The 23453-nt window shown below is 36.6% G+C and overlaps 2 protein-coding genes across 6 annotated transcripts in view; one reads left to right on the plus strand and one right to left on the minus strand.

Moving 5' to 3' along the window:
- The first annotated feature begins 205 nt into the window (after positions 1-205).
- Positions 206-2949, plus strand: LOC124162555. 2 transcript variants are annotated; one of them, XM_046539131.1, is made up of 3 exons: positions 206-373; positions 710-868; positions 1009-2949. In XM_046539131.1, exons 2-3 carry the CDS (start codon positions 726-728, stop codon positions 2828-2830), a joined length of 1965 nt encoding a protein of 654 aa, XP_046395087.1. In that variant the 5' UTR covers positions 206-373; positions 710-725; the 3' UTR covers positions 2831-2949. The 2 variants fall into 2 exon arrangements, with proteins under 2 accessions (XP_046395087.1, XP_046395088.1); XM_046539132.1 differs by lacking the exon at positions 206-373 and having other exon boundaries at positions 778-868; positions 998-2949.
- Positions 2950-5269: 2320 nt separating this feature from the next.
- The window catches only part of LOC124162776 (uncharacterized protein KIAA0930 homolog), a 41791-nt gene continuing 23607 nt past the window's right edge, over positions 5270-23453 (minus strand). For 2 of the 4 annotated variants that reach the window (XM_046539410.1, XM_046539412.1), the window contains exons 9-11: positions 17071-17322; positions 15536-15685; positions 5270-14921 (exon numbers count right to left, since the gene is read on the minus strand). In XM_046539410.1, coding sequence (XP_046395366.1) covers positions 14881-14921; positions 15536-15685; positions 17071-17322 — 443 coding nt within the window. In that variant the 3' untranslated portion in view covers positions 5270-14880. The remainder of the gene's footprint in view (positions 14922-15535; positions 15686-17070; positions 17323-23453) is intronic. The other 2 variants (XM_046539411.1, XM_046539413.1) reach the window with 2 other exon arrangements.

Here is a 23453-nt window from a genome sequence, read left to right on the forward strand (position 1 = left end):
AACTGTCAGTTTTACCTCTGGGGGAAACTCTGGACCAGTGGCTTATAGTTTTATAACCGATGTAGGAGATGGAATTGAAACTATTGAGCATGAAACTTTGAGTAATAGTAAAATTGTTGTCAGTTCTAAAGCTTACAGCTCCCTAATGGAGTCAGATGTTGTCTGAATGAAACACAAGTACTGTATGGTAGGGGAGGGTGGGGCACAGCGAAACATGGGGCAGGGTGAAACAATTCAAATTTCCCTCCTCCTGACAATTCTATGAATTAGTGCTCTCTGTGTTATATTAAGGAACTAACACCACAACAGCTGCTGCAGTCTCATGGCTTGTGCTCTTCTAGTCTCCTGTTGATGGATCAAAACCTATTTTAAGGTGAGAAAAGTAAATAATTCCAAAGAATTATTTCACACTGACAAACTTTTCCTTTTCATGGGAAATCTTAACTTATCATTGTATTTACTGTTACCATTTCTTAAGTTTTGGAGACCACCAAACATATTTCTATATCTTCATTTGTTTTCATGCAGTAAGTTTATTTATTCAAGATGGCCTGGTGGGGCACACTGAAACAAGATAAATGGGGCACAGTGAAACATGTTTCACTGTGCCCCATGTCTCATTTAGGAAGAACTATTTGACTTGAAATATGCAGTGTGGATTACTATAGTAATTATTATTGTTATTCTGATGGAATTTCATTATTTTCAGAATAAAGATTCCAAAAATGAGGAATAGAATAAGAAAGAGCCATATTGGATCCTTCACAGATGGTGAAATGCGCGCTGCAGTTCATCTTGTTCTGCATGAAAACTATTCAATCAGGAAAGCAGCCAAAGAATGTAATGTCAATTATGTAACACTCAGTCGGTATGTTTATTTGTTTTTTGCATGTGAACATCTTGTAACATTGAAAGTTTTCTGAAAATTTTTTTAAATTTCAAATAAACAGTAAACGTAAACTGACATTCAAATTTTCCAAATAATAATTTTGAAAAGATTCTTTTCAGGTATGTGAGTAAGCAAAAAAAGGCTAGTGATGAAGGGACTGGTGAACATGTTCGCATGACACCAAAATATCAATCCAGATTGATTTTTACAGCTGAACAAGAAAAGTGCTTGGCTGACTATTTGATAACATGCTCAAAACTCTGTTATGGTCAGTCGACTCGTAACACTCGAGAGCTAGCTTATGAAATGGCAGTGGTGAACTCTATACAAGTGCCAAAAAACTGGCATGATGACTCTGCTGCAGGTTTAGACTGGCTACGATTGTTCTTGAAGCGAAATCCAAATTTAAGCATTCGGCAGCCTGAAAACTGTTCTCTTTCTCGTTGCACATCATTTAATGCACACACAGTGAAAACATTTTTTGACAATCTTGGTGCAGCCTTAAGACGTTCAGAATGTTTTGGTGATGGTTCCAGAATATGGAATCTAGATGAAACTGGTACCTCAACAGTCGTAAATAAGTCTGCCAAGGTGATTGCAGAAAAGGGATCCAAAGGGGTAAATAATGTAACAGCAGGTGAAAGGGGAACTCTAGTTACTACATGCTGTTTTGTGAGTGCATCCGGAAACACCATACCCCCTGCATTTGTTTTCCCAAGGGTCAAGTTCAGTGATCATATGTTGATCAATGCCCCTCCTGGCTCTCTTGGACTGACATCGAAAAGTGGTTGGATGACAGCAGAAATATTTCCTGAAGTTATTAAGCACTTCATCAAACATACAAAAACAAGTAAAGAAGACCCTACACTGCTAATAATGGATAATCACCAAAGCCATATTAGTATACAAGTAATAGATTTGGCAAAAGAGTATGGCATAATGATTGTGACTCTTCCACCTCATTGCAGTGCCAAATTACAGCCCTTGGATGTTTCCTGTTATGCTCCATTTAAGACCTATTATGCCGCAGCAGTTGATTCCTGGAACAAAAGCAATCCAGGTAAAGCTCTTTCCATCTACCATATTGCAGGATGCGTCAATTTTGCCCATCAAAAGGCTATGACTCCAGCTACTATTATTAATGGATTCAAAAAAACTGGAATATATCCATATAATAGGCACATTTTCACCGAGGCAGATTTCTTGAGTAGTTCTGTAACAGACCAGCCTTCTCCTGAAACTGAAGAGTGTGACTTATTGAGCCAAGAATTAAGAGCAACTGCAAGTACTTCCAGTTTAAACAATGGTCAAGGTGAAGATAAAAGAACTTTTCAAAGTCCTGCTCAGTTCAAGGGCTATCCTAAAGCCGCTCCAAGGAAAAATTCAACCAGGAAAAGAGAACCAGGCAAAAGTATGATCATAACAGACACACCAGAAAAAATCCGTATGATGGAAAAGAAAAATACAGCTATAGGAAAAAAAACTTCTGAGGCAACTAAATCATGCAGAAGTTTATTTAATGCCAATGTTGCCATTGATAACTGTGAGGGGCCCCATCAAAATTCAGACACCACGTCAGAGGGAGGACTTTCAAACCCCTTGGAAGGTAATGAGGATATTTTAGAAGGTTTTGGAAATAAAGTAGGTACAGTAAAAGTTGGTGATTATGTTTTGATTGAGTTTTCATCGAAGAAAAAATTCTACTATGTAGGTAGAATAATTAAAGAAGCAAGAAAACACAATGGCGCTGAAGTTACATATTTACGAAAAAGTTCCAAAGTGCCAAATTCATTTTTTTTCCCACATATTGAAGATATAGCATCTGTCAGCATGAAAGACATTAAATTAGTTTTACCACCTCCTTCTTATCGCAAAGGAACTGCAAGAATGAAAAGGTTTATTTCATTTAAAATTTCATTTGCCAATTTAGATGTTCGTTAAGCTTCTAATTATCACTGACTAAGGTGCAGTTTGTTTCATGTTTTTTAATCCATTACTGTATTCATGCATTGTGAGTTTCATTCTAGTGAAAATATTGCCAAAGGTAAAAATAAATGGTATTATAAAATCTGAAAAAATGTGTTTCACTGTGCCCCATAAGTAAAAAAGGCCCTGTTTCACTGTGCCCCACACATGGGGCACAGTGAAACAATTGACATATCACTACAAAAATTGATGTAAATCCATTGCTTTTTTAAATAATTCCATTTTTTAAAGTAGGAATAGTGAAGAAAATGACAAGCACCATTTATATATTTTCATTGTTATTTTATTTTCAAAAGCAATGTTTTTATAGGCAAAATAATAATTTTTGTTTCACTGTGCCCCACCCTCCCCTACATTGATTCTGGCACATTGGATCTTATGGTGCAGGGAGGAGTGCCAATATTAAATAGAAAAATATTTAAGTTCTGGTAATGATTAAAACTGGTCAGAAGGAATCATATTTGAAAGCTTTTGAAGTTGGAGATGTTGGAGCAGTGCCGAAGTTGGGAGGTGAAAGGAGCATAATTCACCTTAAGAATGTTCTGCCAATATTATATAGAAAAATATTTAAGTTCTGGTAATGATTAAAATTGGTCAGAAGGAATCATATTTGAAAGCTTTTGAAGTTGGAGATGTTGGAGCAGTGCAGAAGTTGGGGGTGAAAGGAGCATAATTCATCTTAAGAATGTTCTTATTGAGAAAAATCTGAATAACAATTTGATGTTTCTCCTTCATCTGTCTCCTGCAAAATTGTAAGGGCAGGGTTTTCCGACCACTTTGGCCTTCAAGTGAGTTTATTTTACGAATACGTACTGTGTTAAACCCATGCCAATCATGACATATTTTGAAGCTTGTTTTCCTCTCAAAAGGTTCAAGACTAGAAATTTCCATGAAAGTTTTAAACTTGACTCTCCAAAACTTTGAATGTTGTCTGAGAACCTCTGCTGTCTTCACTACCTAAGCAAATTCACATATACATCCCTTCATAGTCATTATAATACTACCGTCAAGGATTTTAAGAACTGGCATGCTTAGTGAAGACGTTGATAGATTTTTAGAACTGATCTGCATGAATCTACTTTTGTCTAAAATTGTTCTATTCATTCGTTCAGGTACACCATTGTTATCAGGTGTTCAGGGAATGGTTAATTCAAAATGAATTCCTTTTTCATGGTAGAATGCTCCAATAGAATTATGTTGAGAGGGAATTCAAGTGAATACTCTGGCAGGAAATGAACAGAAGGACTTACATAATGGCAATGAGAAGTCACTCAGTAGTTGCCCTAGTCGAGGATCTCAGAGTGTGGTCGATAAGCAGGCTCCAAAGAGACCAAGTACAATTGTTGACAACGGTCCTCCCGTAGTTCTAACCCACTCTGGTAGAAGGGTTAACAAACCAGTCAGGTTTTGTGCATAAGTTTAATTTCATGTTGATGCAAATTTTATTAGTGAAACTGATGATTATTTTCCATATTTCAATGTATTGTTCATGCCATAAAAATAATTAGTGAAAAGGTTGTTCATGTCACATAAGACTGATTATTTGTATGACATAACGTGTCCTAATTTCTCATAATATTTGTGAAAGGGGAGATGTTAAGTAGTTGTGTATTTAAATATGGTGGACCAGAAGGAATGCCGGGGAGGACCACCAAACAGAGAATGCCAAGATGGCGGAGTTGTGGCAAGGCTATGTATTTTGCAAGCTGTATCATTTAACAGTGAATACAAATACAATTACTGTTCCTGAAATGGTACACCTTATCACTTTAACTCTGTTGCGGTCATAACAGGTACAAAGCTAGGCTGGTGATAAAAGGTTGCGCTCAAAGGAAATGAATGCATAGATTTCAATGAAACACATGCTCCAATGCAAGGTTATCCACTTTCAGGGATCTGTTGAGTATTGTATGTAAAGAAAATATAATTTTTCATCAAATCCATGTAAAGAATGCATTTCTCAATGGCATCCTTAAGTAAGAAGTATATATGTGGTTACCAGAATGGTTGAATGTTCAATCAAGTCATTATCCTACCAACCCTACCCTTTTAGTCGCCTCTTACGACAAGCAGGGATACTGCGGGAGTATTCTTCAAACCCCTACCCGCAGGATTTTCATTGCTAAGCAGGAAATGGAAGAGAGTAGTCCTAAGATCATTTTCATTGACCTTTTCATGTCGGAGCTGCAAGGAGGGAAATTTATCCACAGTATGAGTCCCTTGAAAATTTTCTGTCCCCTATATGAAGCTCTCTCGCATCCATGGAAGGCAGAGGTGTGCACCTGTCCCATGGTAGGGACCCAACTCAGCGGGATGCTGTACCCTTTCCTTGGCCACTGTCCCAGACCCTAGATGGACAAAAAGACTCCTTCACAGCACAAGTCCATGGTCAACTGAATGAAATAGCCTTGTTTAATATAAACAAATACATATAAAAAATAACAAAAATAAAATCCCTTAAGGACCCAGTTGTCCTTATGACTGCAGGAGTTTATAAAATCCCTAGTGAATGAGGTGATGTCTTCATGGGAGATACTGGGCGAACCATCTCTACTCGACTCAGATAACACCAAAGACATTTCCGACTTGGTCAACCGGAAAAATCAGCTATTGTCAAGCACAGCCTGAGCAAAGACCATAAAAATAAGGTGGGATGACTACAATTTTAGCCAACCAATTTAGGGATCAATTAACTAAAGAGGCTATAGATACTAAACTCAGAGAAAATGTAAACAGAGTTACTGGATATTCGATCAGCAGCTCTTGGAATAAAACTTTGAAAATAATATATGATCACCAAAGCAAAGTCTTCACTGAGACACGGTCCTCTGCCACAATAATTGGGACTCTACCAATCCTGCCTCTCCTGATGCCGAGCACAAACAGTCACTTCAAATTTTTAATTAGCAGCTTTGAGAATGGGAGACGAGAAGAAACCTGGAACATAGGCACTCTTAGCTTTTCTTACCTGTGCAGAAACCCGAGAAAAGTTTATGCACCCTACCAGCAGGATTTTCATTACTATGAAGCAAATGGACGAGAATAACCCTAAAAATCATTTCCATAATAATGAAAGCCCTTAGGAGCTGATTTATTCTTGTGGCTGACAGTCAGACTGAAACCCAGTTACTACTCCCGAAAATGCCAAAAATGCTGATGATAAAAATTCACAAATTTCACATGAGTTCAGGGAAGGGAACTATTGAAGGTGATGGTCAGGGCAAGAAAATAAATATGTACTCAAAAGCAGCACCTAAATCTTCAACATTTCAAACTCGACACAGCAACTGTTCAGGTAAGTGTGAAAAAAATGAAAAGTTTAAACAGCATTATCTAGAAAATTTTCTGGGCAAGACTGATATTACAGTAAACTCCTCCTAATTAATTATAATAAAAAACACGTGCATATAATTTTCAACATTAATTGGCATTGAAGACCTGAAGACAAAATTCACAAATAGATAACAAAATTTATACACATCTAGTTTCAAAAAAATAGGACCATGATTCCCATTTTTAGGTATGCTCGAGGAGAGAACAATGAGGTTCTAAGAAAAATTATCATTTTCACATTATTGAAAATACTTCCATTCTTTTATAAGGGAATCATCAACATGTAAATCCATGTGAAAATTCTTACATATCCATTACATCAAAGCAGAAAGTTGTACAGGCTTTTAATGAGGCCTTTTCAGCAAATACTGCCACTAAGAATATCTTCTGATGCATACACTTTCCTGAATCATTCCAGGTATGAACTAAAGCTTGCCTATCAAATGATCAGGCAAGCTACATTTGATTATTTTTAAAGTATTATCTATTCAGTAGCCACTGAGGTAAAATTTCACACATTTTTGATACCATAACTGTATCCACATTACATGATGTTCTATCAAAAAGGAGAATACAATCAGGGTGCATGGAATCATTTGTAAAACCATTCACACACATATTTTGTTCAGGCCAGTGTCAATTGAAGGCCCCGCGTGCATTGTCCACCCTGAATTCACTGCTTCAGAGCTGGCACATGCATTCTTGAGTGTTATATGCCATTGAAAAAAATGGCAGTGTTTCCTATTTTTAAATAGTTGAAAACTGGCAGGGAAGCAGGAGGTATTTCATTATGTGCAAATAAGCTAAGCATTGGAATGGCATGCATGTTTTTTACAACAGCATATGCATTATCACCTTGACACCAAGGACACAGCCAGTAAAAGGGTCAGGGGGACATGAGTTCAAATTGCCACCCCAATTTTTGGGAGATTGAGTCGTGAGAGTATCCACACTAAGTGGACCCTCTTTCACAGAATAGTTTTACTGGCTATGGCCTTAATTCAGATCAACACATACATACATACAGTAAAAAAGGCATCTTAGGAACAAAAATCATCACAGTATAGCATTAAACAGCTAAATTATAAGTAATACACAATTTCCAACGTATAATATGAATGAATACACAGATATCCCAGCATTGGTGCTCTACAAAAACCTGATGAAAAGGTTCAAAATCCAATGAGTTTGTGAGACATACATCAATAAGATGCCGCTTAGAACAGCAGTGCAGTTACACACCATTTAAAGAACAATTTATATAAGTACAATATAATGAGGGAATTGAATGCAGCTTTAAAATATCAAATTACACTTACTTTCATTGATTAATAATAGACACAATTACAGACGATAGCTAAGACAATGAGCTCCACTGAATATTGCAACTAAACCTTTTCTTTTGTACCATGATTTGAAGTCAATGGATACATCAAAACCCTACAAGAATAAGTTAGAAAGAATGTCAATGATTGCTCACAACACTAATGTATAGGTAGTTAGCGCATGAAAGTTTAGTTCACAGAAGTTTGCGCCACACATTGAGATAGTTACACAATGAGTAACATCTTTAAGACCTAAGAACAGTAGGAAATATAAGTATTAAAATATAGTATGTTACATTCATAGATGTAGCATGATAAAGTCAACATATCCACTACGACCCAATACTTCAAAGTTGTATCCACCTATACTGGTAAAAGTAAGCCCAATCCGAAAGTAAATTTTAGTATTTCAAATGATTATTATTATAATAGAGTAAAACTTAAATGCCATGATTAGAATAGGTAATATTCCTCATGAATGAAAAATGTTTGCTAGTTCTACTGTCTGTTTCAGATGAGATGAAGTGGAATCATATTTCATTCATGATGGAACAGTTCGTTCTACCACATCCTACATCAAAACCAGTTAAAAAAAATTCAAATCCTGACATAGCAGCAACTGTACATTCAAAAGAACAGTTATTTTAAGTTAAAATATTAAATTTTGAAGAGAAAACAGTCACCGACAGTAATAATACCACCTTCATGTACAGATTAATTGGTCTAAATGTAAGTGCACTCATCACCAAAAAGATATAGCAAACCAAATGATAGAATTCGATAAGAATCTTTCACTGCTAAGGACTAACTATTTATGAATATCAAATTATATTTTTTCCATTACCATAATCACCTCCTGTGTATAGAGAGCTATCATTAGCGTAGAAAAATAACAAGAAAAAGACATTCACATATGCAATGCACCCCATACTCAAACAGTATTTTGCTGAATTTACTGTCACTGAAATGCATGGACTAAATTCACTACAGCATCATTCTCAAAGATATATCAATGTTACAAAAGTTAGGCTGGCTATTGAAATTACTAGAAATATCTTTTAGAGACCTCTAACGCTTTTTAAAAATTTCAAAATAGAAAAAAACAAAGAATTGTTCTTCACATCCAACAACTGAAATTGCAGATCAAGGTATTGTAATCCTATAACCATTATTCCTACAACAACAATCCTAAATTTCCACAAACCCATTCCACTAAACACACCTAAATGACATATGAAGAAAAATAATAGTATATGTCATCCTTCCCTTCTTCTAATGATAATAGGCAGACAATTCCCATGAGTGAAAAAAGTTATCATTTACAACAAATAAAATTTAAGATCAATCAAGAACCAACCAAGGTGAAAGAGAAAGACAGCGATGTAAAGTAAACCCCCAATTATCCGTGCGCAGATTACCTATTCTAATTACGCATTATGTGTGCATGAGCTGCACCCTTCTTCAATGTCATCCGCATAACAAATAAAATTGGACCCAAAAACACCATATCATATCATAAAACACTGATCATTGTATTTTAATGGAATGACAAACAAGGCTTATAATTTTCCATTAGAATTGCCTTTGAAAAATGCAATTACTCTCTTTACTTGCTAACAAGGAATGCTCATAAAATGCAATTACTCTCTTTCCTTGATGACAGGGAATGTTTCAAGTTTACTTGGGTATCTGCTCCAGTATTGCAGATGACAATGAGCGCTGGGAAAAAATTGTTGATTAATTTTGTAAGACTTCTTCAATAGACAATTGTAAATTGAAAAAAATGCTATCAGCAATCTTTAAATTTATTTTTCAAATTGGAAATGTGTAATATTGCTCTAGCATGTGGTTGAATGCAGCCCATGCAAACCGGAGATTTCACCACATTCAAGCATGTTTATGCCTTGGTCAGTCAAGGTTGAATGGGAGGGAGGAATGCATGGACATACCCAGAGGGGCGAATGAGGGGCCAGGCATAGAAGCCCCCCCTAGAAGCAAAAGTAAATTTAGTTCAAAACGAAATTTTTGAACAAATTTTCTTTATTTCCAAGAAAAGTGACGTTAGCACAAAACATGTAATTAAAATAAATATATTTTTTAGAGCAAATAATTTTTTAGGATAAAAACGCACTGCTATAATTTTCCATAAATTTTGTTTCATAACCTTTTCTGTGTTACACCTTGAATGACCACGGCTTGCCCCCCTCTAGTTTTGATACTGGGTATGCCCTTGGAGGAATGGATTCGTGGAGGTGAAGACAGTGGGGGAAGTAGAATCAGATACAAAGGAAGAAGCTTGTTGGAGTACCTACATATATGGAGCAGTGGCAATATGAGTATACATATTGGCATTATCATCACCAAAAAATCTGCTGTTGGGTGATCTCAATGAGCCCTAGAAGCAATCTGGAATACATCAGACTACGTGCATAAATCACGAATATTACAAAAGAGGATCCTCAAGTCGGCCTATAAATGTGCTGTCACACACCATGCATTTAAATGGGTTCACAAAAGCCACCACTCACGTCACTGACCGACAAATTGATCCGAGGTTTCATGGAGAAATAAGGTATAATTAGAGGCGTTAACCAAACTTTATTAACATGATGATGTGATGTATCAAATTCTTTCTTTTTCAATGCTATTCCTCACAATTAAAAACATTACACAACAAAATATAGGAAAAAAGTGGATCGCATTGCCCTTGTCACCGTGCCGTGCACATTTTTGAAAACTGATTCAAATGCAACTGAAGTGGCCACAGAAATCGGCCTTCTGTGGGATGGAATTGGGCCTCCTCTATGCTGTCCCCTTGGCATAAACAATAACATTTGTTTTATTTACGTAAAATATGAATATTTTGAGAAAATAAGTTAAAGTTTGGATTGTCTGTGTATTAAAGCCTGTCTTTTCCAAGCTTGGGATTATGACTCTACAGCTTGTACATATATAAATACCTTTGCAATGTCAAAGATAATCTGTGCTCATTGGAAAAAAGGTCTAATTTTCATAATCTCTACACAAGGAACTGTGACACCCTAGACGTCCTTTATTGCAGGTTAAGCAAAAATAGCCATTCATTTGACATATTAAAAATTCGTTTTTTTAACAGACTGCACCCAGAAGCTTAAGTTGTGAGTGTGTCAAAGTTTAAAAAAGTTGTACATGACTGGCTATTAAAAAAAGCCTTTTACTCCATAAATGAGTTTTTCAAATGTGAAATTGTGTTGTCCTTTATATATGCATAATCCTATTGATTTTGCCATATGTATTTTGTGTATTTGTTAATTCCTATAAGTATGACGAAGACTATTGCAAATTCAAATTTGTTTAATGTCCAATAACTATTATTATTATTACAATTATTTGTCCCGCCTCTACCCATCATTTGCCTAGAAAATTGGGAGTTTACAGTACTGGAAGGAGACAGCAAACACGTCCAAGGAAAAAAGTAGAAACAAAAGGATCAGAAAAGAATGTACAAAAGAAAGACATGAGAATGTTTCAAAATGCACTGGGACCTGAGAGAGGAGAAGAAATAACATGGGTAAGGAAGCTGTCTTTGATTGTAGCCAAGAATATGTAAAAAATAAATAAAAATCTAACTGAATTAAAATAATAAAGATTCACCACTACTATTACAATATATATAAAATAAATTTCTCTAATTAAATGAAAATAACCAACACTAGTCAATGTCAACCACTCTCCAGCTTCTGCAATGTAATTGCAACAAATATCTATCATAAACTTGAGGGGAACAGAAAAAAATTCTTAGTCATACCTGCTCTAATGTTAATGTGAGAGCAAAGGCAAGCCTTTATCAAAACACTTAACTCAGTATGCTGCACACACAATACAATATTAGTCACTGTCATGAAAACTGAAAGAAGAAGTAGTATAAGTTAGATGAAATTAGACTACCTTAAGAAGAGGAAAATTAAAATAACAAAATATTAGTGAATTATCCATGCCTGTAATTCTTCTCATTCTGTAAAATATCTGTAATTCTAAATCATATATGCTTTTGCACAGTAACGTTAAGCAGTATTTTAAGTACATGGGTTAGTGAAACAAAAGATGATACCTTATTTTCCATTGTAAAATTAAGTAACACAAGTTTGAAAACCATTATCTCCGAAGACTGGTCATCCAATTGTAAAAGAAAATACATCAACTAAAAAATCATTTACTAATTAATTTACTAATGACACACAAACTATTTTGATGTTGATAATAATATCACTCTGCTACCAGGAATGAAATTTCGGTGCATTCTTTTGGTTTCCACATGTATGCATCCTGACTTATGACTTTGTACATAAAAAGCTATAATACTAGCAAGCCACCACCATTTAAAGGTGAAGAACTTGGGATTCTGACATTCAAAAAGCAAAAAACCAAGTTTAAAGCAAAAGCTAAGGTAAAAATGGCAGTTTCCCTAGACTTCGTACATACATTTTAATGAGGAATGTTGATAAAATCAAGTTAAAAAATATTTGACAATTATCTTACAACATGAAAACAAAAAATAATTTCACGACATAAATCATTTTATACCCCTACTATTCTAATAACTGAAGATACCTCATGGGCATAATTACAATGCATAACTGCACAAAGTAACAATGTTCACGTACACACAAACTCACTCGAAATTGGCATAATGACATCTTAAATAAAACTTGTAATTAATTTGTGTCATTGTATATGCAATAAGGACTTATTCCCTCCTCTAATAATAATTAATACAAAAAAATGCAACAGAACTTAAGTGCACACCATCAACATCTGAAAATAATTTTCATCTCAGTCATGACTATTTGACCAAATATAAACTATGAATTACGTTATAATTTAAAATGACTTAACTAAGGCTTCTAAAGTCCTCTTCATTACTTCTCACTTTACCACACCAAAAAATGATGTCTTTCAACAACAGTATAGTTTGTCATAAAAAATTGCTCTTAAAAAAATAAATAACAGTCACTCAGCCATCGAAGTTACTGGAAGATGAGAGTATTTTGCAAAGAATTCCTCAGCTGCTTCAATATGCTGAGAGAAAATTAAAGCTATAATGATACTGACTATAATATAATTGAAGTCTACAAAAACACACCAAATGACTACACTACGAGTGAATGAAACTGGATGGCAAGAAAAGAAGAAAAATTGAATTTTTGTTTGAAAAAACCTCCACCTAGCAATAAACATTATAAATGGCAACATTGTCAAGCCAGGTTGTAGTACCACCCTCTCAGAGTGCTCATGGCTTAGGATAGAAGCACCCTTTTGTGTTACAAATATCATTGAAAGTGCAACCTCACGCTGGTAACCATCATGGGAAAGCACATTAAAATGTGTTTGTAAGGTGCTCCTCAGCGCTCTTGACAGCCTGGGCAACTTCTAAGTTAAAAAACCTGAATCATATGATCATTATATTGCATCTGTAAAGAGTCTGCCTCCAATGATATCACACCAGAGTGCTGCACAATAAAAATTTCCAATGAATAATTTTCCCCATTTTGGAAGTGGCTGCATAAAGCCCTCATTAGCTAAACCACAGGTTGTGGGCTCTGATTCCCACTGTGAAGGTTTTTCCTATCTAGCATTTGGGTTTTTGTATTGGTCAGGATAGATTGCCAGATACACTTGATGTAGAAGGGCTGAAGCCCTGATATCCAAGAATTAACTATTGTGGCTATATGGTGAGAGATGACATAATTATACATCTAATGACATAGCTGGAACTGTGAGCCAATCGTTTCCAAGCATCAAAAATGGAAGAGATTACGTTATATGATCACCTTCACACAGCAGTTACCTACATGAAAACTTGTGGATGATGCAACTTATGACACACTGACGAGACAGTTTTTGATATGTCACAGAGGTCTGATGTATCCTCATAAATAAATTTCCCACATCCATCATCAGTCTACCATGCATCATACAATCACAGACACATAGTTTTTGGAAACCAGTGCTTGATGAGGCTGTTTTTGAGGCTTTTAAAATAAAAAAAAAATAAATACAGTAAGGTGAAGTAAGAATAGCTTAATTAAATGTACCCCATCACTTTTCGTAAGATTGTATAACATAAAATTTTCAATTTCTCAAGATTCCATTTTGCCAATCTGAGTTCACAACCATAACAAGGGATTGAAATACCATGTTCAACTTATGATGGAGTGAGGGCTGTAAACAGGAAATGGCAAATTATGCAAAAAGGGACAACAAATAAGATGTGCTTAGGTTCTGCAAAAAAATGAGACACTGATTTAGAAAATTATAGCAAGCGCTATTACCTTTACACTCCCTGAAAAGCAGCCATTAGAGCCAACCTTAATAACGACAGCAAAAATGATAGTATGATTCAGGCTTAAATAGTGAATGCATTAAGTGCAACTCCCAATGTGTAGATAAGCAGCATTGCGCGTCACCAGGCAAACATGAAGAATTTTGCAACCGCTCCAATTTCCAAACTATTCGAAGTTCAAATTCATACTCCTCAAAGTATCGTACTACTTGAAAAAATTGAACACGGGAACACTCACCCTTTCATACTTCACCAATCATAAATCACCATTTAAACTATGAAACATTAGATGATCACTATTTTGGTATGTCACAGACTCGCCTTCCATGCTACCCAAGGTGTGGATAAAAATCTCTGAATACAACCATTCTCAAAACTATAACTATGTATTTGGATGGATGAAATACAAATTTCAGCACTCACTGTGAGATTTCTTTACGCAAATTCAAGAAGAGGACTAATTATGGCCAATTATCATGTTGTTGAGTATCCTGCTAAAAACACTTGCACATAAAACTATGCAGCAAAAGCTGTGAAATAAAAATCTGTCATGAAGTAGAAAAGCCACAATAAAAAAATATGTATTCCATTCACATAAAAAAAGAGAAATTACCATCTGTGAAGGGGTTCATGGAAGTGTGACAAAAGATATTCATGTGAATATAGAAAGAATATTTGCTCATAAAGGGCTTCTAACAGAAGCCTATCACGGCAGGCACATGCTGGGATATCTGCACCCTCTAATACCAAGTAACTCACATTGATCAATGTTCTCACACATTTCTGCCAACCAGAAGGGTCATTACCCTCTTGCAGCAAGACTAGAAAGCCAAACGGGCCACCACCAACATGGCCTGCCAAGCAAACCTGTTGCCGTCACTCAACGCAGCAATGGTTGGAGACACACAGGCTTTGAAGGCACACTGGGGACATGGGACAGTTCCAAACAGCATCCATTTCCCCAACGATATATATAAATATCAACTAATTTTTTGAGTCCATAGGTATTCACTTCCAAAGCACTTCTAGAAAGTCAATATTGGGCCTTCCCGGTGGTTAAGTATGTCTGAAATACGAATAAATCAAATGTTTTTCAGAATTCACTGAAATTGAGATGCTTTTACATGAAAATTAGTCCACTCAGATGAAAAATGGAGACAAAAACACATTCTGACTTTTCCTGATTTTCATCCGTCTTCCACTAACTTCAGTCAGATGACAGCTTGGGATGCAAAGGCATTGTTTTAAAACAAAAGATATTCTGCAGATAACATTCAGAAATGGAGAATAACAAGCAGGAGTCACCCAGCTCACCCTTGAATTCAGCATTATCATGTCTATTGTGATCATGATTAACTCATAACAAAGTGTGACCAAATGCCTCTGAACTTCATAACAAGGGTCAGCTGAGGTCTGAAAAAGTTTTGATGATTGAAGACACTTTGATTGGCCAGAAAAAATATCTTGGCAAAATGGAGACAAGGATAAAAACAAAAGGGTCTACAAAAAGGAAAATATACCAAAAGTAAATAATATGGCAGAAGGGTGAGGAAATGATTGACAGTTTCAGTCAAATGAGTATAAAAAAATGCAGCTTCCCTTTGGATATAAGTCATTTATGACAAAGAGAACTTAAAATTCATATTAATAACTAAATGAAGAAAGATCCCACACACTTACCCCTTGCAATGCTCCACCATGGCAGTGTGACATATGTGAGGAGGGCATTAAGGGGCACTGATTGTGCTCGCTTTGTTTCCTTCCAAAAGTGGAATGTCTGCGTAAAGCCTCTCATTGTCCACAATGGATTGTAAGCGCCATCATCCAGTTCTGAAATGGAGAAAGGTTAAGTAGACTCTAAAGCTCATACAAAAATAAAGCTTATTAAGTTCTGGTATGAACATTTATCAAAGCCTATGCAAAAACTATGAAGGCCTACTTCGGAAAAGAGTCAAACTTTGATGCATGATATTGAGACCATTCATGTTAAGGTCAAACTATTGTCACAGAAATTAGAAGGTGCTGCCCAAACACTATAAGTACATGGAATATTGTGAACTTTACCACCTCCTTTTCATTTCCTGAAATCCCAGGACTAATGGCTAATCCAATCCCAGGGTAATGCCAAATTCTGCTGAGAGTAATCAGATGTGCCCATAGACAGGAAATAACTGATAATGGCTCATGAGTGGGAAATGTTCACATTTTTTCGTTCACTTACCACAATGGATGGATTCAGAAAAACTCTCACAGATGGAACATGGAGCTTAGCACTGAGCAATGTTTTGAATCCAATTATTTCCAAGCCTTAGTCATGAATGTAGGAGTGAAGGTTGGTGTACATCTAAATACAAATGGTACCTCTACCACAAAAATTTGTACCATGTTTGTGTTTTAACTTTTAAGACATCCCTTTTCAAAACATAATAAACAAAACACCTGCTGTTTTTAATGTAATACAAATACCAGTCAAATTTTTAACACCTGGAACTTCATACTCAGAGGCTGAGCAAAAAATTGGTATTAAAATCTGACAGATAACAGAAAAGTCACTAGTCACTGCAAATAGGCATGAATTTAAAGCCACGATTAGCTCAAGATAAAAAAGTAAGAGAAATCCGGTTTCAGAGAAAGCATTGACATCTGTCAAATCTTCAGTTGTAGTGCAAAATTATGAACAATGATTAACAATGGATTTTCAATGAATTATGTATGTCTTAAAAACTTTACATTTTTCAATCAGATTTTGATAGTTATAATTTTCTTCCAGCTGCTGACACATACTAAGTTTTAGAATACAAAACACATTATGGCAAGCCTGCATTAAATGCAAAAGATAATACATAATTAAAACTTCATCAAAAGTAATCCCATAAACTAATCATTTTAAATTAATGACTTGCTTATGCTGCCATTGAATAATAAAATAAGATTTAAATGAAGTAAACATCAGGCATGAATATTTCTTACCATAAACAGAGATGAAAGTGTAGGGATAATTATCAAGTCATATCAATAGTTAAAATCCTCTAAGGCCAAGGAAAGTTGACGTGATTTTACTGAAACTCACCACTACTAAATCCCCTAAAACAATCCTGATTTCTCTATTCCTTTAAATTTATTCCTCTCATCGGTTCATTATCCTCTACCCAATGCTCTTCTCAGCGAAAATGATGCGAATGACACTGGATTACAGCAAATAGATGAAGACGTACCACCACTGTCACCCTTGCTGGCATCACTGCCAGTGCTGGCCTCCTCCTTTTTGGCAGTTTCACCCCTAGCCACCTTCGCATCACACACATAGACAATGCGTGACCCATCACCCATCGTCTTGAGTGGGAAGGTAGTGTCGCCCACATTCACATGTGCCTTGGACACCCTGCGTGGGCATCCGCGAAAATACTGGTGCTTGGAATGGGCGGAAAGGCAAGGAGCAGAATGGTGATGGCGAGGAGGACGGACTGCTGGGAGGGCAAGGGTCAAACAAAAACAAAAGCCGATAAATTAAGGATACAAAAACAAAACAAAAATGAAAATAATAATACTTATAATAACAATAATTTTGGTCCTCGGCTATTATACTCTTCAATGTCAATCGCAATTTACTGAACTCCTAATTGACACCTCTTCCTACTTATTTAAGACTTCGACTCAAATTTAAGATTTTTGAACATCACACCCCTTTCTCTCTGCAATTTGCCAAAATATATTAATCCGAGCCAAAAATAGGCTCCCAAAAAAATACATTAAACAGACCTCTACCTATTCCTTCCCTCGAGCCTTCCTGGATAGGTTAACTTTGAAAGCGTACTCAGAACAAAGTAGACCACATAGTATAGTGCTCCCTGTACCCAAGCACGTAGGACAGGGGTCATGTAATTTGAATTCATACAGCAACCTTTATATGCTTCTTCATCTGAGTATTTTCATTTCTACAGTTTTGAGGCCATAGAAGCTCAACAATCATTTTTGCATTTTACATTTGCCTGATGTTGTATATTTGTGATGATAGTCGACACCTATAGCCAATCTACGGATTTTTCTTATAAGTATTCATATTACACAGGCATTGGGCTATAGGTAAAAAAGGGTGCTGCGAATTCTTTTTTGGCAGAATTTCCTCACTGACAAGCTTTTCATTGGAGAATGTTAGGTTTTCCTCAGAATATTAAAGAGCATGTGTATATCCCATAGAACAAGGCTTGTGAACACAGAGTTCCAAATTCTTCTTCATCTTTCAAGCCCAAAAACTTTTGTGCCATCTCCTCCAAAAACATGGCTTACTTGTTGAAGTTTATTCGGGATTGCCACCGGATAAGGTTCTCCATCTCTGCCGACGTTTCGATGGCCGAGTCGTCCATCGTCATCAGGGCTTGTCTTTGTGTTGGGTGATCCCAGTTATATAGTATGGGCTCCAGGTCAGGTGACTCGTGATTGGTCCACCTTTTCCCGCCTTTATTCCTGAGCTTCGCTGACATATGCCAGGAAAACCTCAGATCTTTCTTCACGGCTTACTTGATGTAACGAGCATATTTTCGATTTTTAGTGGTTAATTCACCATTAAATGGCTTTAGGAAAATACATCCACAATCCATGCTGAGTTTGTTCAATAAGTAAATGAGAAACAGTGATTTTGGTTCATGTGTAAAATTGCTCAGAAATGTGAATTCACAATTTTTCTGAATCCACGAGAAAGCCAGATATACTTTCACTCAGCTCATGTCATGAAAACAGTGGTGGTTGACCCAATCGATTGTTGCCTAAGGATAACATTCTTATCTAACACGTGTATATTAACTTTGAAAGTATGACTACATTTTTACTTAATCTTCTTGAAACCAGAATAGTGTATTAACTGTTCATTAACAAAAATTTTTTTACTAGAATATGTTTATGATTTCAATTTTTACCAATCATCTCTGTCACCTCCAACTTCGTTTTTTCCTAACAATACCTCTCCATAACCTGACCATTTCCCAACCTTGCTATTACTCCACACTTCTCACTTTCCCATTCCTGTTACCTCTTCCTTCAGTCCATCCTATTTTCATCAATTTCTCCCCTCATTTCCTCCACTTTTAAAAAAATATTTACAAGTCAACAACACTTGACACTAGATAGACACTGAAGGCGAAGTAGTAAAATTGACTAATGACTTTAATTTTGAGGAAAACTGAAATTTATTATTCTGATATTACGATGGTAAAATAAATTTAGAACTTCCAATCAAAATACCACAAATTGAAAAAATAACCACAACACAAATGATTATTTACCCTTTTTTTACCCTTACCCCAGCCATCTGGCAAATAAAAATCCTTTGGAGTTAATTCGCACCTACATTTGGATGTGTGCTTATACACTTAGGATTTGCGAACATGATTGAATAAAAAATAAGAATAATTGTGCAAATGGGAAGGTGAGACCAGGCATATGCATTTCCACACTTGGCAATATAAGCTCAAAATTAGCATGTAACTCAATTGATCAACTTTTGTACTCAGCTTCAATACCTAATTGCATCGCAAAGCATATGCACAAAAGCCGAGGACCCCAGGTAATAATGATGAGTTAAATTGAGTACATAGTAATAATAATAACGAAAGGTATCTAATCCAAATGGCCATTTATCGAGGTAAAAAATAAAAAAAAAATGAGAATAAACAATGGATTCCATTCGTTTCAGGTAATTCAGTCACTGGAAGGTAAGGGAATGACAAAAATACCACATATTCCACTCCTCGCTCATCTCGGAAAATTTTCTAATTTTCCGCATTACAGTAAAACTTTGATTTTACGCAGTTGGAGGGACCGAAATATGGGCACTGTGTAAAATCAAAGTGTGTAAAATCAAGAGTTGGTATTGAGGAGGAGTATAGTTTTCAGGATAACACTAGCTCATTATTGCTCGGAAAATGAAGCCTAATAATCTTATTTACTCAAAAGCAACACCACAGATGACGTGTTACCTTAAGAGAAACAACTTTGAATTCCTGACTTTGAACGAACAGTGTTTCGGATGGTTGAACAAAATGGTTGAAATGCTTTCAGGCACTAAGATTACTTCTGTTACCCAGGAGAAATTTCGGAATGGTGATACTAAATGGTCGCAGAGAAGCTAATTTTCGAAAAAATTCTCATTAGAAGCAGTTTTCAGGATATCCGTTTAACCACCAGCAGACAAACAAAGATTGGAGATTGAAGAAATGAGATACCTGAGGATAGTCATCCAAATTAACCCCATTAACAGGGTGCAAAATTTTGCTAATACATCACAAAGGCCTTACACCCTGTGGGCTTGGGTTCAAGTCCTGGCAGTAGCAGAGACTTATCAGAGATGGCCCTATCCCTACTTGAGTCTAATGTGGAGGGCACTTCCAGTGCACCACCCTATCCATCAGATGGGAAGTTAAGTCCTGGTCCCTTTTGAGCTTATCATTACAACCTGGCTAATGCCAACATAGGGTACCTATCCCCCCAGCCCTTACTTCATGGCGCTAATGACCCAAGTTGTTGGTTACCTCCAAATAGCATACCATAGATAATACGGAGCACACAGGACCCGGGATATTCGGAAATTCAGATTTTTCCGGTGCTTAGATCACTTTTTTTAAGTGAGCTATTTAAATGACCACGCAACTGCCGTCATGCCGCCCATGATGAATAAAAAATGACTTATAGTCCTGAAAAATTTTCCTTCTTTCTAATTTATATGCATTAAAAAAGCATTTCCCCATGAAATTTTAGCATTAGTAGATTGACTCTTCTGGGAATAGCTTCTCTGTCGGCATTCTTCCGCGAATTCAGCGCCGGGACCTTCGACTCACAAGCCGTGTGACTCAGCTTCACGTAATACAGTGGAACTTGGTTAGTACGTTTCTGAAGGGACCACGAAAAATGAACGTACTAACCAGGAAAACGTACTAACGAGGAAAGTAAATAATAGCAGTCCGGGTTATTGCAATCTGTGGAAAAGTCGTCATAATTACAATTACTATCGGTAGTTCTCATAGGATCGCCTACCTGAACTCTTTTCACATTTAAAATCAAGAAAATGAGCGCTACCATGAAAAACAAACCCTTTTCTGAATAAAAATCGCAATTTTTCATGGACATCCCGGAGACGATTTCATGATTACGGCGTCTATCTCCCGTGATTTATATATATTTACAGAACGAGGACGAGTGAAGCTCAGACAAGCTCAGACAAGTCATTTTTCTTTCTCACAGCATACTCGGAGAATATAACAACAACCCGGAGTAGGTCAACTGGTTTTTTAAACATCATAAAAATTGGGCAAAATTATATTGACTTTCAAATTACGGCAACAGCCGTAGACATTCGCTTCTGCAATGATACCATTTCGATTGTAAAATCGATCGATATATCGACTGATGACACGCAAGATTATTAGATTACGACGTAATTACAAGAAAATTTTATATTAAACAGTTGAAATTTACATTCAAAATTTGTCTAATGTCGTCTGCTTTCGTTCCGAGATCAAGTATTTTTAAGCTAAGCTTCGCGTGGAGATCCAGAGGATCGTCTGCTCCTGCAACAGTAGTCAAGTAAATACGCACGACGTCGAGTTTATGGAGCAGTACTGCTTTAGATAATGTGGGAATTGTCTAATACCGTTAAGACTCATTTCTTCATCATGATAACTCGTGCAATAGCAACAATTTCCCACTCGAACTTCGTGCGCAGCAGTGGGCACTCCCAAGCGCTCCAAAGGCAACAAAATGTGAGGAGCTCGGGGTGGGGAAAATTGGGGCTTCTTATTGGCTGTAGTTTTTCATAGTCAGACATTCCCGAAAAATGGCCGCATTTTATTATTCAGCACGTCACAAGAATTCAGAAATGCATTTGGATAAATTACGGTAGATGAAAGAGATGTGGAATGAATGGAAGAATGTTAATGGCTAATAATAATAAATTAAATCATGAATTCAGACGTTTGCGACCCTTAAGAAGACACTAGAGAACGAATTGCGGGTTGCGTCACGGCAAGCAATTGAGCGTACTAACCAGGAAAGCGCAATTTTTTCAAACGTACTAACCAAATTCTTTTACCTGTATTTTGTTCGGATGGTACCGGGACAGAGGGAAATCGCCGTACTAAGGAGGAAAACGTACTAAGGAGGAACGTACTAACCAAGTTCCACTGTATTTTGCTTCCCCATATCTGATAACAACACCGGACACTTTTTGTATTTCGATTTAATGGTACTAAGCCATTCCTGAGTTTAAAGGGACTGCCTTCACTCACTCACGTCTTGAATTTGACTTCAATGATTACATGACGATTGACGACGCGAGTTATTCTCCGAGGGCATTAACTCCCGTTCCGTTAAAACGCTTGCCACCTAGCGGAGTTAAGCTAATAGCTATTCAAGTTCCAACCATGTTTAACTTAAACCGTCTGACAATGAGATACAAGCTGAGTCAGTTCTGATAAGCGCGCAGCGCAAGCAATTTTCCCTCGCCTCCATTTGTCCCGCAGATGTGGGGTTAGCCTGGGAATGAGACAATGCAGGCTGCTTTTACCATCGAGTTGAATCACCATCGACTTACGTCCATACCAGAAGTACGACTATCTTTTCTGGATCACCTTGGAAGCCAAAATTTTGGCACGGGAGTATTTTTAACGACTCGAGTGATCATTTCGCGGTTATATTTCGCTGGGGCGACGGAAAACATAGCGTTGGCAAAATTCTAGAAAGCCTTGTGTTGGGGATAGATATTCCGTAGCTCATAATTGTGGATATAAACAGCGTCGATCAATAAGTCGAATAATAAACGAAAGGTGATAATGTTAATATCTCCAGCGATCATGTCTTAATCAAAAGTAGTTACGCATACACGGCGATTGCCGTGTGTTTTAGGTTTCGATATCCTTCTACGGCGAATTTGAACTAAGAGCGACATTCGCGTTCGTAATGGAGCCTGAAATATTACTGAGAGGGCTCACAGGGAAGCAATAATTAGATTTGCGATGTATTTAGTTTCACGCTCAACAGCGCGATGTCATTTCAACGGTTCCTGTATTCATTTTTGCAACTCATTGAGACGAAATAATAACCTAACTGCATATTGCTCTAGTCGGATTTTCAAAACAAGCCGAAAGACAACTGCGTAAAATCAAGATTAGCGACCTCTTAGGGGCTGGGGTTATGCTGCGCAAAATCGAAAAACTGCGTAAAATCAAGAAAAGATGTAAAATCGAAGTTTCACCATTGCAATTCCCTATGCTTTCCGGCCGGACTTGAGTGCCGCTGCGTAAAAACGAGACTTGATGTAAAATCGAAGTGCGTAAAATCGAAGTTTTACTGTAGTCTCAAATTTCTTTCTTGTATCATTTCACTTTCTTTCTTATTTCCAGTCTGCCTCCCACTGGGAGGACGTTTATATGTTAGGTAACATTTACTTTCTTTCATCTCAACAAGAAGTCATGATACCCGCCAATTCTTATTCACCATGTATATCAGCATATAAGATGACTTTTTTACCCTGGAAAATCATCTCAAAGGTAGAGGTTCATCTTTTACAGCTGGTTTTCAAACTAATGCCCCAAGCAACAGAATCTGAGGT

This window comes from Ischnura elegans, chromosome 7 (genome assembly GCF_921293095.1).
Source record: "Ischnura elegans chromosome 7, ioIscEleg1.1, whole genome shotgun sequence".
Classification (NCBI taxonomy): Eukaryota; Metazoa; Arthropoda; class Insecta; order Odonata; family Coenagrionidae; genus Ischnura; species Ischnura elegans.

Coding starts and splice junctions, on each gene's coding strand:
- LOC124162555 (XM_046539131.1), top strand. CDS start 726: ATGAGGAATAGAATAAGAAAGAGCCATATTGGATCCTTCACAGATGGT. Junction 869..1,008: donor AATTATGTAACACTCAGTCG/GTATGTTTATTT, acceptor GATTCTTTTCAG/GTATGTGAGTAAGCAAAAAA.